The sequence below is a fragment of the Serinus canaria genome, chromosome 1 (assembly GCF_022539315.1).
Source record: "Serinus canaria isolate serCan28SL12 chromosome 1, serCan2020, whole genome shotgun sequence".
In the NCBI taxonomy this organism is placed as follows: Eukaryota; Metazoa; Chordata; class Aves; order Passeriformes; family Fringillidae; genus Serinus; species Serinus canaria.
The window spans coordinates 64844919-64861825 of record NC_066313.1 but is presented as its reverse complement, the minus strand read 5'-3'; the positions used below and the strand labels follow the sequence as shown (position 1 = coordinate 64861825).

The following is a 16907-nucleotide window of genomic DNA, read 5'->3' as shown; positions in this document are numbered from 1 at the left end:
GGAGCAGGCAGATGTGTTGTGCGCCCTGATGTTGTTCTGGGACAAGATTAATTTCAGCACACTCATATTAATCCATTATATGTCTCTTTCCAGCACAAATGGACCCCCGAGGCCTATCTCCCAGACAAATTAAAAGTGACAGTGATGATGACGACCTGCCAAATGTGACCTTAGATAGCGTTAATGAAACTGGATCTACAGCGCTCTCCATAGCCAGAGCAGTACAAGAGTAAGTATCACGTTCCCAGACAAGATGAGTGTTGCTGAGGTGTTCCCAGGCCGACGGAGGCACCGGTGCTGTAGGGCTGTCCTCCTGCCTGCAGGCAGCATACCTGCCAGCACCTTTTCTGTGGAGCTTTATTCCCTTTTTTGGAAGAGATTACTGTATCTCTTGTCTCTCTCATGATCTTTTCCTTTCTTTCTCTCTGCCGTCATTATTAGGTTGAGTTTCATATTGAAGTTGTTTCTTCCCCTTGATGTACTTGGAAAGCTTGCAGTGGTTTTATATCCTCTCCAAAGAGAGACCAGATTAGATTACCACTCAAAAACCATGTATTTTTTCCTTAGCTGAAAGCAACATCAAGAAGTTGTTTCTTGTTGCTGTCAGATAGGAACTAGCAGCATTTCTCCTGAAGGACAGTGACATTGGAAGGAAACTACTGAGGGGCTTCGAACAATTTTCCACTGCAGTTATTTTTCTGTGTACTTTTGCTAACTGGGTGGACAAATATTTTCTTAATTTAGTACCTGCATTGCTTGTTTGAAATGAAAGAAGCAGTTTATCATGAACATTTGCAATTCTGTAGATGTATGACGTTGGTCAGTCACTGTAGCAGCTGGAAAGGAACCAACTGTGAGGTAAATAAGTATTAATATCCCAATTTTATAGGTGAGGAAAATGAGGTTATGCGTAAAGGTCACCCTCTTGGTCTGAAGCAGAGCTGGAAATAGAACTAGAGCTTCCAGGCACTGAAGCCTGTGCTAGACCCACAAAACACCTTACCTTATCTGAGGTGTTCAAAATACGGGTATTCTGAGTATTTTTAAGTAAAAATGGGTGTAACAAAGGCCATTAAGACATTGCTACTGTATAAGTTATTATAGATGCATTTTAAATGTCTTAATATGGTATCTAAAAATGTTTTGCTTTGTTTTCCTGGACATCAACAGCTAAAAGAGCTGACATTTCTAAGCCATGTTTGGGGAGGTACTGCCTTCAGGTTTTTTGGGTTTTGGAGTTTTTTTCATTTTCACCAGACATGTACTACCTCATCTTCCAGCCAAGCACCATAACTGTGAATCTCAAACTGATATTCTCCTTAAGCAGAGAGAGAGAGGTGTTTGTGAGCAAGGCAAGACAAGGTGTTGGTTCTGTGATTAGCAGGCTCCCTTTTTAACAGTGATAAAGGAGGGGAGGGTTTCTTTGCCAGCGAGGCTATTGCTTGACAGACAGGTCCCATATGTATTTTCAATTTTCCAGTCACAACAGCAGGCCCTGAAGTGCTAAATATTTTTTCTCAATTTATAGCACACATAGTAAGCCAGAAAAATAAAACAATACGTCATGATTTTGCAGAAAAGGATTTTGCACTAATTACTGAACAAAGGAAGTATGGAGCATTAGCAAATAATTTTATCATATGACTGGCAGGCAGATTCTGTTTTCCATGACGGATATTGCTTGAACACTTAATGAATTGGTCAAACCATGGGATGCTTATTTAGCTTTTGTACAATGCATTCCAAGTTTGTGAATGTAAATATGTTGAGTATTACTTGACTGGCTCTGGAGCTTAAGAATCAAATTAAGAAATTTAATAATATAACATCAACTCATTCTTGTTACAGGTTTTATTTAAACAGAAGTCTGTTAGTTTATTTCAAAAGCCCCATTAGGAAAATCTAATTTGACCATGATCTGCAATTTGTCATCATTACTTCATTCTCGGTCACAGACACCACACATACAGCTGCTGACTTTAAAAGGAATGTTGACACTTCATGCCAACTGCCCTCAATCTATTTCTTACTTGGTCTGCAATATTGTGCCCTACAGGCAGGCTCTGTTTTGATTTTAGGCATGTAATATGTACCTTAATATCAGATGTTTAGCAAAAGACTCCACTGAAAAAGATCTCATTCTACATAGCCTTGTTGCAGAGAGAAAAGTGCCTCTGAAGCCTTCCAGAGGGAGATCCTGTGTGCTCAATTTCAGCATCTAAACTTAGCAGACAGGAATTTCCTCTGAGGACATGGAAAGGCACCTACTGTTCTGCTGAATAACTGGGTAGCATAGGGACATGCATAGAAAGTCTTCTTCAGCAGTCAGTAAAGTGTAGGTCAAAGCTTGGTGCCTGAGGGAGGCAGGCTGGCCCTCGAGTCGGGATGAGTGTCCCACAGAGTGTGTTGTTTTCTAAGTGAGATTGTAAGCTCATTCTGGTGAATAGTTGCCCAAAAAATAACTTCTTGAAAAGGGTGGCTGGAAACTATACCACAGTACTTCCAAAGCGATGGCAGCATCCTTTTCTTCAGTACCAATTGGTGTTGTACAGTCTTGTCTTTGTTAAACACAATACCAATTTGTGGGTGCTTGGTAGCAGGCGTGAGACAACAGCTGATATTTTCCTGCTTGTTTTTCAGACTTGTTTTAAATTATTCTGCATAAGGCTTAATAATATCATTATCTATATATCTATCTATATAGATAGATAGATATGTGTGTGTATATATATATATATATATATATATATATATATATATGTATGTATGTATATATATTTGCCTACTTTGCCTACTGCCACCTATTCTCTTAAGAGCAGTAAGGGGGTTCAGACTCTGGGGCTTTCAGAATCTGGTGTTGGGCATTTGCTTTGGGTTGATGCTGTAGAGCCCCTCACACAGCATGTGGGGCTGTGAGGGATTGCCTCAGTGCCTTGCCTTTCCTTGCCTCCTGCCTTTCCCTGTGTGCAGTCTGTGGGGCTCAGGATTCATCTTGCCTGCGTGGCTGTCTGCATCCCAGCCGGTTACCTCACTCCCTGCATAGGGCTGGGTAGTGCTTGGCACGCTCAGGCAGCAATCCCTCTGCTCTACTGGAGCTGTCTAATTCAGGGGCACAGAGAGACTCCAGGCAGGCTGAGAGCTCCCGTTCCTCTCCGTTGCCCAGGGGTGGTGCAGCCAGCTGCTTGGGACACACGTCAGCACTGCGCATCCCTGGTGTGAGGTGAGGCCAAGGCGATCGTCAGCGCCTGACTGGGGAGCTGCTGGGCCAGAAACTGGGAGGGGCAGCACTGTAGTGAATGCTCCTGCATCTTCCCTTGCATCTCAGTCTGCCACGTTTTAACCACAGGGAAATCAGCTTGTCAGTTTTTGGGGAGAAACTGTTGTTTTAATACAGCGGTTTTTAAGCTTGTTGTTTTGGAAACTTACCTAGCTGGGTCACAGGACAGTTTGGAATGCCTATTTGAAAGCTTTGCTTTTCATGTCCTCTTAAACTGGGCGGCATCCACCTATGTTGCTGCTTTGTTTCGTGTGCAATGTAGTCTTATAGGAACAAAATTCTTAGGAATAAAACTGGTGACAATGAAACACCAAGAGCCACGTGTTTGGCATTAGTTCTTATTTACACAAACAGAATGTAATTTGCTTGCATATTTGTAAAGCGACCAAGTATGACTATTTTTTCTCATGGAAATTGCCTTCTTGTTGCAAGCTTTATGTTGGCTGAGCTGCCAGACTTCTTTCTCAGTAGTTCTGTTGGAATGAGTTCATAGTTCTCCTTCAGTTCAACAAACTCAATCAATAATGTAAAGTTATAGATAAATAAAGTCATTATTTCAAGCAGGGTACTTTAGTAAAATTTCATGCTGTGACATTGCTGGTTTATGGAAGTTGCTATGTCTTACAAAATACGGACTAAGAATTGTTTATTAATCTCAGATAATACACTCTGGCTGATAATAAATATTTCAACATTATGTAGATTTCAGTGCGCTTTGCATTGTAAGCAGCATTTCATCCTTTCTGTGGCATGTTTTACAAACTCATTTTGACATGTAACATCTAACAAAGAGCAGATTTGCCTCTATATGCCTGACACCACTGATGCTTATTACACAGCAAGAATAGCATCATATATTCAGAAACAAATCTCAGAAACGCTCCAGAAATCTTTATGAAGCCAAGGGAGGAGAAGGCATTAGTCAACTCCTCAAAGACCAGTAAAACTTTTTTAGGGTCCCTCACAGAGGCAACGTGCTGTTCCCTCAGCCTGGTAGCCTTTCCATCCCTAGGCAGAACTGATGCAGGATGGCCTCAGGAGCCATCTCCATGGCATATCATAATGCAAACCCTGAACAGAGCATTCATCTCCTTATTTCCTGCACACTTGTGTGGCAAAATATATTATTTTACAGCATGAAGCTCTCCCTCCCTGAATATGCATAATTTAAGATCTCCTTGCAGAAGCTGAGGGCAGAATCAGGAGAGGCAGAGGATGATCTTTAGCATGAACTTTTGACCAGTATGTTGGTAAAAATCCAAAGGTGCAGAAATTCCTCTTTCTCTCTAGACTTCTTTTCTGCTTAGGTGGTGTAAGTGGAGGAAACTCCTTTGATGGAATCATTTTTTCTTTCAAATGTCAAGGAAAAGAAGAACTGTGCATATAAACTGATGATGCTTCAGATAGTATATTGTTTTTCTGGAGTAAGGGAGAGACAGAATTTCGGAGAGAAAATCCTGTCTACTTGTAGTTACAGCTGCAGTTAATTGACAGAGATGGGATTTGTCATATGTATGTGACTGCTCTGACCTTTAGCATGAATTCCTCTTTAGGCTGGGCTGGGTGACTCGGAGTGATGGTATGAAAATGAGATTAGGGACCCTACCCCTGTTCTCTTTGGCTACTTTATGTGATTGATACATTGGTGCTAATGTGAACATCTTACTTTATTTTTAAATTCTCTGGCATCTATTACTGCAGTACAGTGAGAGTTAGTTTTGGATACTGCAGTAACAAAAAGGAGACTCCAGAACAGACAGACAGCATAGCCACCATACCAATGTACTGTCTTAAATTAGTACATGCTTTTCAAAACTGATTTTTTTCCTAGATCTCCTTTTTTTCTCCCTCCTCTTCTTCAGTGTAAATCAACTTCTGTGGTTTATTTTTATTTCTTTAGAAGTTTATATCTTTGTTTCCATCAGCCTTTTCTACACTGGTATAGTTTGTTTTCCTGCTTCGGTGGCAATCATTACTACTGTTGTGCTATTCATTAGAGGGAACTTTCACCTCATTTTTTCCTTCCACTTGCAAACAAAATACTTTGTCCAGAGTCTCCAAACAACATAAGGGAGGGTGTTTCAGCAGTGTTTGTGTGAACTTTGCTTCCCTCTTCTCTGGTACATCTGCCCATGCTCATTTTAAAACTGGCACACAATTGAGTGGTGATTTTACATATGGAGAATTGGCTAGTGCTCATCCAGAATTCCTCAATAAAGGATTTTTTTTTTCCACTGGAGAACACTAATTGGTTTGAAGTGAAATTGTGGGAATATATCAATTTCAATTTTACTTGTCTCATGAAGAATACCCAAGTCTGTGATGCATTTTTCCATTGCAGCAAGACTTTAGAGCAGAAGGTTATATAGTTGCTGCAGTTGCAGGCAAATTGGACCACACACTCAGAAAGAACTGTCTATGGGCCTCTGACCTCCCCACAGGCTGTAACATGGTGAGGCTTCTCCTTGGCCTCCTCCACAGTTGTTCTAAAAACTGAACTGACTTGCTAAAAGTATTGAGAGGCATTTGTGCAGATACGTAAGCGAAAGACAGTAGTGACATAGAGCCCTGCAAGGCATCTGTGTTATGGTTGGTGCCCCCACTGTGTCATTATTTCAGGGATGTTTCTGTTTTAGTTTTGTTTTATTTTTTGTCAGCAGTCTCAAGTAAGTATCCTGTGGCAGAAAAGAAGAGGTTTCTGCAGTGAAAACTGTTGCTGTGTTGGACGCTGACTGCTGAGCCAAGGGCACTGCTGAGATGGCAGTGTGCTGAGTCTCAGCTACCTTAGGCAACTCTCTAAGTTAGTGCTGGACTGTCCAGTTTGGACATAGCCTTGCAGCAAAGTTCATCTCTCACAATGCAAAATATCTAAAAAGTTAGGCTCAAGTATTTTGGATTTCTTCGGTGGAGCGATATTTCTAGGTCTAATCATGTTATCATTTATTCTCATCTACCTTTCAAAAGCTATCTGTCTTCCCCAGCAGGTGTAAAGAAAGCTGGACAAGTGGTTTAGAGAGTGATAAGCCTTTACATTGCTGAAGTTATACATGAGGAAACCCACTCTATGTTATTTTCTAAGGCTGTGCTGGAAGTCTGTGGCTTGAGAAGAAGCTTAACCTAGTAGATCTAAATTTGACCTGCCCCAACTACTACAGGTGTGATTTCTCCTACATGCACTCTCTACATGCAGTTCAGACAGCTTGTTGAAGAAGTACTGAATTCTTCTACAGTGGGTTTATATGGCATTTTATAAAGCTATTCCTAGCAAAATCTGAATGCCCAGAAACATCTGTTTGTTTATAAAAATGAATTGGTCTGAAGCCCTCATTAAGGACTTCAAGAGCTTGAAAAACCTCTGTGCCTTTGGGAATTGATCTTCAGGCACTAAGTATCAACCTGGGCTTTCAATAATCCACTAAACCTATATTATTCTAAAAAGGTTCCTTTTTTAAAATACTGGATGTTTGACAAAAGGAGAGTTGGGCAGTAAAATCAAAGGATGCCATCCTGTGCATGCACTAGGATTTTTTGTTATGAGAATTTTTTGTTATATATCCCAAGGTCTTTTGCTAGAATAACAAGATTCCCCATCAGCCAAAGATCATTAGAAACAAGGGTTAGGTGAATGGCAAGTGTCAATCAAAACCAGCTTCTACAGAGAAATTAACATCACTTCCTGCTTTGAAAGGGCTGTGTTGCTTAAATGGAAGTGTATCAGGAGATTGGGGTATTGTCAAATTGTTTCCTGAAGAAAGCTAATTTGAAAATAGCGTGCTTTTACTTGGATCTGCATAAAATCTCATCTTCCCAGCTCCTCTGTAGGAATAAGTTTCCATGACTGTTGAATAGGTCATTCTAGAGCTTTTACCATACCATTGCTAGGAGTGATTTTTTCCTTTTGAGAGAAATATTTAAAATTAATTGCATAATAGGGTTGAAGAACTAAGGAATCCTGATTCTGTTAAAGTCCAAAATCCTGTTCTGTTTGCCATTAACTTTGTTTGGTCTAATGGTTAGTCCTGAAACTAACAGAAGTCTGGATGCTAAAGAAAAGCAACTCAACGCTTAGGCTGTTTGGGGCACCATTATCTTGCAGTGAAAGAGTTACACCTATTGGTTCATTCATACCTTTTGTATGTCTTTTTCACTTCCTTTATCTGTCACAAAGAAACTTTCAAAGATCTTGTTTCCCAGCTGCAGTTTAGTGTCTGTATTGAATTCACATATAAATATCTTCTCAACATAAGTTAAATTTGTTAATTAATTTAAATTTTAGTCTAAGATGTGCCGATCATTTTAAGGTAGTTGTCAAACTTTGCCATTACTGGAATTTTACATTTCTAAACATGTTTACACAAACATGCTTTGGAATAAAATACCATGAAACAATAGTGTGTGATTATCATTCATAAAGCTTCTTTTATCTTTGGAGTGCTTTGCAAACATTAACTAATTAAATTGTACAGGTCCCCTGTGTGTTCACATATTATAATTATCCACAGGTTAGTGACTTGCTCAAGGCCATGCAGCAAAGGAGAGAATGAGTTGGGATCAGGTACATCTGCTTCTTACTCCCATGCTTAATCCACTAAAATGTGCTGCTCCAGAGTGAAGCTTGAGTTACTAGTTGTTAGAAATGTGAAATGCATTTTATGGATAGTGAGGCAAGCATTCTGTAATTGCTTGAAGAGCATGATACTGAAGAATGGATTATAAATAACATTATGAATTACTACTACCCAGTTAGCAGTTTGTACACCTGTTTGGCATCTCTTTCCCCAGTGATTCGTTATTCAGCTTTTTATGTTTTGTCTTTGTAAATCAGCACAGAAAGCTGGGGCAGAGCCGTGTGCCTGAAGAAATTTAGAGCTATAACAAATACTTATAGGTGTGGATTGGATAGCAGAACACTGCCAGGAAAAGCCACAATAAAACTTCCTCAGTGAACTGCTACTTTGACTTACTGATAAGAAAAAGAAAGAGCATTGTCCTCTGCTGTCACTTGAGCCAAAATTACTTCTTGTTTCATTATCTAGATTAGATAAGTTTTTATCTTTCCTTTTCCATAAGGCAGTTCCTGTGATTTTGACAGACATACATGCAGCACAATTAAATCTTAATAGCAGTGCTTACACTGATTTATGGAAATACTGTCCTGAGTGTTTAGGTCAATGCATGCAATACCACAAAAGTTGTGTAGGTCACAGGTATGCAAACTGCATGTAAAAGAGGGAACTATTAAGAGGGGAACACTGTTTGGCAAGACATAATTGAATGAGCATGTAAATACAGGAGTAAAAAAAATTTAACCTACTTTTTTTTCCTGCCATTTTCCTTTCTCCTGCATAATGGGAAGATTGTGGTAGGTTTCCCCGTCTGTTAGTTAAATCCTCTTTGACTAGTAGTGATTTCATCACAACCTCATTTCTCACAGCAAGTTCTTTTATGCTGGAGATAAAAGAGGAGGGAATGGAAGTTCTTGGATGATGGATATGAAAGGGGGGGGGTGGTTTGTGTTGAGCCTGTGTGCCAAGAAGGTGCCACTGTCCATGTTTATGTGACTTAGAACATGAGCATTACTATTGTGAATACATTGCAGAAAGGATACTTGGACCTCACAGCTACCACACATATGAAATTAGTCTAGTCAAAATAAAGGAATTGAAGGCTAAAACAAGGAGTAAAGCAGCACAGTGGCTGATATTACAGCATCTAATCCTGGAGGAATCACAGTCACAGGTTTCAGAGTCAAACTCTGCACCTCCATCATTAGAGCAGTGACAAAAGATGTGTCAAGCATGAGGTTCTGGGTCTTATTTTTCTTTATTTATCCTTGTGAGATACTGAGTTGCCAGAGGATAAAGCAGTGCAAGGAAATATGAAAGCTGAGGCAGGCAGAAAATAAGGAAGAGACCAGGGTGGATCAGAGGAGGCAGCAACTGCCAGAGCTCTCTTGTCTAGCCTGTGTTGCTAGCTCAAGGGGGCATGGAGCAGGCTGGCAGCCACTGAGGCCAGAGGCTGCCCTAGAAAGTGCTCACCTTAAGGCCTGTAGACAGGATCTGCTGCTGGCTAAAAAGCCCAGCATTGCAAACAGAGCCTGAAAAATAATTTAACCTGGAAATCACCAGGTTGACTGCTAAAGCTGACATCCAGCAGTAAAAGAAATACTTGGTTTATGTACTCATTAAAAGTCAGCAGTCCCAGCCTTGTCAAAATATGTCCCTCAATTATTTACATGAAAAGTACAATATTTAGCATAGTGCTGGGATAATGCATGATAAATCAGGGACACACAGTGCTGTCAGATAGACATATAAGTCACCATGGTATTTCTCTTAAGCACTGATGAGCACTGCTCTTTCTGTAATCAGTTGCTTGTCAGGGCCAGAGAGTCAAACCATTGATAAATAAGTTCACAGGAGGAACTATAATAATGACCAGAATCTCAGTCATAAAAGTTTCAAAAGCACAATAATAGAGTAATGCTGTATAATAAATTGTTTGCTGAAAAATATTTACCAAGCTGAACAGGTTGATTCCTTTTGCACTCAGTTTTTCCACTTCAGAACTGCTTGGCTGTCTGTATCACCACATGATTTCTGAGATCTTTTGCCATTCCTGTAGTCAGAGTAACAGAAGGTGGTTCTCATTTTGCTTGAGAGGAATTACAAGTACATGCAATTCTGTAACAGGTACATCCTTGTCAATATATTGCACGATACAGAGGTTGCACTATCCCCAAATGCTTGCAACACACATGAGTACTGCACGTACCCAGGACCAAGATGAGCCACAGCAGCACAGGCACTTGAGACAAGATGCAGATTTTCTGCTTTGGGGGAGGTCTGATGGAGATGTTGTGAGCTTCTGAAATAGGTGATTGGCTCCAGCACTGTGGCAGAGCACCTGCACAAGGCATTAACACTCCCACAGTATAGTCAACAAAGAGTTAAAGGCTTTGAAGTTCAACAGGCAGAGCAATCAGCTTCCTAGAGATGTCTCCACTTACATCCTGGCTGGATACTTGGCTGTGAGTTGGCTCTGCTCTCTTTGGAGGTTGGGCTTCTGAACTGTAATAGTTCATTAAAGTAGTTTGGAAAAAAAAAGAGCAGCTCACATTCCCAACTTTCCATTGTGGAAATGAAGAGATCAAGTTCTGAGCTTACCTGTTTCTGCCGTTTGTAACACCCAGAGTGTGATGTCCTCTTCCATCTCTCTGTGTGAAAATGGGACAGCCAGCAGTGGTGCACCCACCCACCTATGACATAAAAGCCTGGTGTTAGAACACTAACTCAGGAAGCCAGATATCTACATTTGTGTGCTAAAGATAATCAGGAGTGGTCCTTTTCCCCTCTTTATTCTACACTTGCATTTTGGATTGGGAAGGGACTGCCAAAAATCCTTTTTATGCTGATTGCATGGTCTGAGATGTGTTTTAGCCATTTTCATAGCACAGATAAGCTTCAAGTTCCAGAGGCAAGGATCAGGTATTTCTCTGCATGGTTTCTGGTTTGGAGAAGAGGTTGGGTGGGAGGCCACAGCCCTTTGGCTTTCACCTCATACAGAAAGGAGCATAGTAATTTTAAGGTGTCAGTGAGGTTGGTTGGATGATGCCTGAGTGCCTTTTGCTTCAGTGCCTGGATACTGTAGGTTCTAAACAGATTTTTAGTTGTCTGCTAAATTTCCCACTGTCAAAAATTCAGCATGCAAATACCTCAGCAACTGTATTTTGGTCTGCCCTGCTGCTTAGTTGCTAAAAAGGGAACTTTATGAAAAAGAGTGTCCAAAATTTAGAGTTATGACTTCCAGGTAATGTATTGATGTTTGTATCACCTGTGTAAACAAATGATTTTCCAATGAGACAGAGAGATGATTGCAAATTAATTGACATGGAAGAGAACCATTTGTCTTAATGGTTTCCAGTAACCATTTTTCCAGTGCATATTGTTTTCAGTTGAGAGTTGATGGGGCAGGGGAGATTTTGTCACAGTGCTCTTTGATTTGGTACTGACACAGTTGTAAAATAAAATGTGTACCTATTTGGTAAAGTGGGACCTGATACATATTTCTGAGAAAGAAAAGACTCTACATGGAGTGTGGAAAAAAAAAAACCAGTGTTAGGGAGTGATAGAGCTAGTAACTTACACTTCAAAAACTCTGTACATCATTTTGTCATCTGCATACGAAATTGGTGTCATTATCAGAAATTTAGCATCTAACAAATGGCAAAAACAGTAAAGAAAGCCAGTATTTACTGTAGACTTGAAACAGGGAAATGAGACAGGTTTAAAGCATTGAGTGCAAAATTTTGAGAGAAAATGGATTGTTTATAGTTTTCCAAGGGCCAGTGGAAAATGCAATTATATAAATGAAGCAAAGTTGTTCTGAAAATTTCCTTTTCACTTTCAACAGTTCTTATGCCAACCTGGATATTTTAATTGAGCATTATAAAAGATTCAAAACATATTCAGTACCAATACATTCAACTGCTAGCGTGCTAGAGCTTTTTTATTATTCATATTGTTATTCTAATATTTTTGCTAGTTTCTTGGGCATTGGTCTCAGACTACTTTCACAGTCCATTTGAGGTCTGAACCACAAACAGAAGGACCAAAGGGGCTTATTCATGTTCTTGGCTTTCTGCAGGTTTTCCTTTTTTTTTCCCCTAACTTGGTAGAACTTTTTCCAAAAACCATTTGTATGGAGCTTCTTATTTGAGCACAAGCAGTAGATCAGAATTTGTCAGTGAAAAGGAACATTTCACGTAGTCCAAATCTCAACTAGCATAGGAGTTTGTACAGCTATGGCACTGTATTATTGGTGTTGTTCCTTATTCAGAATTGTATTTTGGAAGATTGTATATTTTCCCCAGAGTCCCAGTTCTAAATAAGAATGTTAAAGCCTGAGTTTTTTGGTTTTGTGTGGGAATAATATTACTGATGCAGCAGAATTCTCAGAGCAGACGTTCACTGCAGCCACTATTTCCTCTTCATTCAATGTGTGCCTGCTGTAGATTCTCATTAGAGTTTACCTCTTTGTTGCGGATGATTTTTTAATAAGAAAATATGATCTGTCATGATCCAGAATTACCACTGAGTGACATGTAGGCCCTTAAGCTTTGACTTAGCTGCCATGAAAATTAATCACAGAGCTCCTAATGACTTACTTATCATTAGATGGGGCATCTACAGAGCAAATTCAGTTTGAGGAGAGTTTTGAGTGAATGGGAAAATCCTAAAGTGCCTTCCACACTGAGGCTATGTGCCTCCCTTACTTAGCAGTAAGTGTTCCTCAAGCTTGTCTAAGTCCCCTTTGATTATTTGGGGTAACTTAAAATTCCTAATTGTCTGTGTTCAATTTCCAGAGAGAGCATGTGGGGCTGTGCCAGGTCAGCTGTTAACCCTTTTCGTTTTTTCAACTCCAGGTATGAAGCATTTTATTGTGTACTATATAATATTCTGTTTTATTGATAAAGTCTAGTAGCAGTGCTTTTCAGTTTTCTTTCCCTCTTTATGTCATGACTGGGGGGTATGTGGGGCTAGGCAAGATCTGAAGTAGAGTTTTGCAATTGCTTTTTTTATCTTGGGGCTCAGAGGGTGGTGGGAAAGCTGCATTTTTTATTTTTTTTTTAATAAATCACAGTGTTTAAAATATGAGAATAGAAAATACTTTTTCTGATGTTTAATAATATAGTTTAAAGTGTTCAAAGTAGTCTGCTGAAATTGAGTAACAAAGTTAATGTGCATCAATGTAGCTCATGTTAGAATGGATCACTGCCAGTTACCATGAAGCAAAGCTGCAAACTGTAGGAAGAGCTCTTTGCAAACATCTCCTTGATTTTATTTCAAGGAGGGCACAATTTTAAAACCTTCCTGTGTAATGTGCCTAGTGGATGGCACAGGGTTTACATGCCAATCCAGTGGCAGGGGGTGACTGGGAGGCTTCAGCAAGTGCTGTGATACCATAAGGGCCCTTGGGTTCACCCCACTTGCCCAGGTAGGAATGATGTCAAAGGACAGAAGGATGTACCAAAGCTGGTAGGGTTCCTGTTTTTGTGGGATTCATGGCTGTTGCTTTAGTGGGTTTTAAAATAGTATGCAGTGAAATCTCCACTCTCAGTGTGCTTGCTTGCCTGCCTCCCTTCTTTTGTTTGTTTTGCACGCTCCTCAGAAGGTTCCCTTGGAGCCATGTTTATTATGGGACAAGTGTAAGCCCATCAGCTCACTGCTTTATCTGCTCTTCGTGACCTGTGTGCCCTCTGTCTGTGGAGTACAGAAGAAAAAACAACTTCACACATTCAATATAATCAGTATGTTCCAGAATAAATCAAATTCTTCACATTTATAAGTACAGCTAAGCTTCATAATAAAATTAGGAAGAAGGCATGTTTAAGAGCAATTACGCTTTCAAATTGCTAATGAGTAGTCAAATACAGAAGTCATTCCTCAAGACTACTCCTATCTCCAATTTGCAGTTAATTACACTACAACTGGTATATTTATATTAAAAATTTGCAGGACCTTATTACTGAAACATTTTCAAAGTAGCAACAGGAGCAATTTCTCTGTTAGAGCTAATACAAATCTTTTAAGGTTTCCTTAACTATGAAATTGAAACAATACATTTATTTTTAAAAATTCTTAGAATGTTCTTTGATCTGATTGTGTTATCAGTGCAATGTCAGAAATTATCCTGACGAGCCCACTAGTCTCTCAAAATGTTGCTTCTAAAACATATGCATATTTCAGATACAGTTTTTAATGCAGGCTTCTTTAGCTGCCATTAAATTACCTATATAACATTTTGCATATTGGCTTCTTTTCTGCAGGAAGCATTTTCAAGAAGGACACTTACGTTGTTACTTTTTTGCTCTTTGTAGATGTTGTCAGTATTTTGCATAAAAAATCCCTCATGAGTTTACTTGGTATTTACATATCATAGTAGTGAATATGAGATCCTACTCATGAGGCCCCCTGAAAAACATGTCTGGTTAGATGTAGATGAAGATGGCTAAGTCTTCTCTTGCAGCAGTTCTAAACTGCTGAAAGTTGGTGTGCTCTGACTGGCATGAGATGAGACTGAAAGGTAACATTTGGCAAGACAAATAGGTTCTAATAAAAACAGAAATTTGGAAAAGAGCTGTAGGGGGATTTTTTTTTTTTTAGTGTGTTTTTAAAATAAAGAACCAAATTGATCAAGAAGACACATTTGTCAAACCTCATTTGGGCCGTGTGGACCTGCCTGTAGATTGAAAGGTGGAAGTAAGATCAATTAGATTAACACCAAAGTCAGTGCATTATTTGAAAATGTGAATTCTTATGATGCACTTAAAACTGCTGACAGAGCTAAGACTCTTCCCCACAGCTGATCCCTCTTCTTGGGTTATGGAGTTTGGGAACAGTAAATGCTTGTCAGAAGTGAATTCTGCTGCAGTTAAATGCAGCTATATGAGTGGATATATTTCATTTGAAATAGCCATTTCATGCCTATCCAGGTTTGAATATTTTTCAACTTGGTATTACTAAACTTATCTTTTTCAACTAAATTGCAAGAAAGTTATTCTTCCATAAAATTACACTGAGAAGTATGGTATTCCAGTTAGGAAAGTACAGAAATATTCTTTGATACTTCAATTTCTTTGTGATGACAGAGGAACAGAGTGGATCACAAAGTCCTGAAGAAACATTTTTTTGCAAATTTTTTTCCCTATTTTTTCTTTCTGGGTTCATCAAATCTACTAAAAGTCGTAAGTTATACTCTAAACCAATTCCTCACAAATCTGCATCTGCTGACCTCTGTGGATGGCCAGAGGCTGGGACGGTTGTCTCAGTTCATGCACACCTAACTGTTCATTTCCTCTAAAACATGGAGCATTTTGTCCAGACTGCCTCCTCTGATCCACTGGGAACAAAGTGATAATGTGTGTGAGTTTCACATGTTGGGGGCACAATGTGCCTCTTCATCTTTGCTGTCTTGCAAAGGGTACTGCTTTGGCTCTTGTATAATCTTCCCTGATCTTATTTTTAACACCTCATCCTCAGCTTAGCCAGATGGGAGATGTTTGGCAGCTGGAGGACCCAGATGCCAAATTCTGGAATACAGCTTTCCTGCGTTGGCACATGGGCTCATGGCTGGCTTCTTGGCTTGCACCTCAGCCAACTTCTTGGCTACTGTCTGGCTGGCAGCTGTGGCACTGCCTCTGGGGCTGTGTTCAGGTCAAGCTGCTTGGAGTTGGATGGCTTTCCTGATCTGAATTGCTCTGCTGGACACCATTTTCACCCTAGTTCACTTTGACTCTCCACTGCTCAAAGACGAACATTTGCAGTGTTCTGTTGCATTGCTGACATTTGTAAGACTAATTCGAAGCAGTCCTTCTCATTTGTCACGAGTTCAAAGAGAAAATAAGCATTGCAGTGTAGAGTACACTGCTTTACTTGTTAGCATTCCCATTAGTTAGTAAGAATGTTTAGGCCCAAGTCTCTACTCGCAATTCATCTCCAGGACCAGATTGTTAACTGAAGAGCACAGGCTTTAAAGGATATATTTCTTGTGTCTAAACTTTGATTGCTTTCAGCTGAAAGAGAATCTAGCATCTGTCAAACAGAAAAAAACCCCACACATTTGCAGAGGTAGTCTGGATCATTTTTAAAGAACAGGATAAAGAATAATGATGATGATGCTAATACATAGGAAGTTACTGGTAATAATTAAGAGCACTGCCAGCAGAAAATGCTTGATCTTCTCTTTTCCAGATTTGGAATATTCTCATTTCACATTTTAGTTTTACTTCAGGTTTTTTATTGGGCTTTTTTCTCTAGTTTGCTGTTGGGTTTTTTTGGTTTTTTTTTTTTTTTTTTGAAAAATGAGGTAATGAAAAATTAATCCATCTAGGATAGGCAAAGTATTTGAAGCAATTCCCTAATCTACATATTTTCCTTCATGCAGCTCAGTGCATAAACATTACTTTCAATGGGAAAAACTGCAACATCAGGAGGTCACCTTAATACTTTGTATACTTACAGTAAAGTTCAGATTAGTCATACCTGCTATGAAATTTTCATTCCCTCCCTCAACTAGAGTGGGACTATGTTGTGCTACACTAGAGGCACTCATACCTCTGTTACACTCTCAGAAAACTTTTTTAATGCTTGAGTGAGTAGTACTTGTGCGTCACTGTGAAATGAAACTTCTACCTGTATATTAAGGTTAAGCTTTGTAGGTTGAGCTGACCTCTGAGGAAAAGCACTTGAATTCCTCATTATAGTCGCTAGAGGGAATTGCATGTCCCAGGAACAACCAAAAAGGAGCCCTTACCTATCTAGTTTAGGTGTATACTTTGGTGGCCTAGGGAATGTAAGTGCTTCTCTGGAAATACAGCCCAGTTACATCAGATCAGTCATTATGGACTCTATATAGAACCAGTAGGAAACAAAAGCATCGTTTTCTCTCAGAGGTAGTCTCTGTAGCCCTTTCTGATTATAATGGAACAGAGATGAGTCTTTTGTCAAACAAGCTGGCAGCAGCAACAGCAGTTTTGCCACTTTTGCAGATGAGCTTCCTTAACTAGCTTGTCAACAGGCTGGGAGACCTGAGGTGTAGGTTCTGAGTACAAGCTGGCCTCACTGGGATC

General features: G+C 39.7%; 1 protein-coding gene across 3 annotated transcripts in view; it reads left to right on the top strand.

The window, feature by feature from the left end:
- Positions 1 to 16907, top strand: part of KLF12 (KLF transcription factor 12) — a 233851-nt gene that overhangs the window by 157877 nt on the left and 59067 nt on the right. For 2 of the 3 annotated variants that reach the window (XM_030234630.2, XM_050973879.1), the window contains exons 5-6: positions 94 to 229; positions 12642 to 12701. In XM_030234630.2, the coding sequence (XP_030090490.1) occupies positions 94 to 229; positions 12642 to 12701 (196 nt within the window). The remainder of the gene's footprint in view (positions 1 to 93; positions 230 to 12641; positions 12702 to 16907) is intronic. The other variant, XM_050973887.1, reaches the window with a different exon arrangement.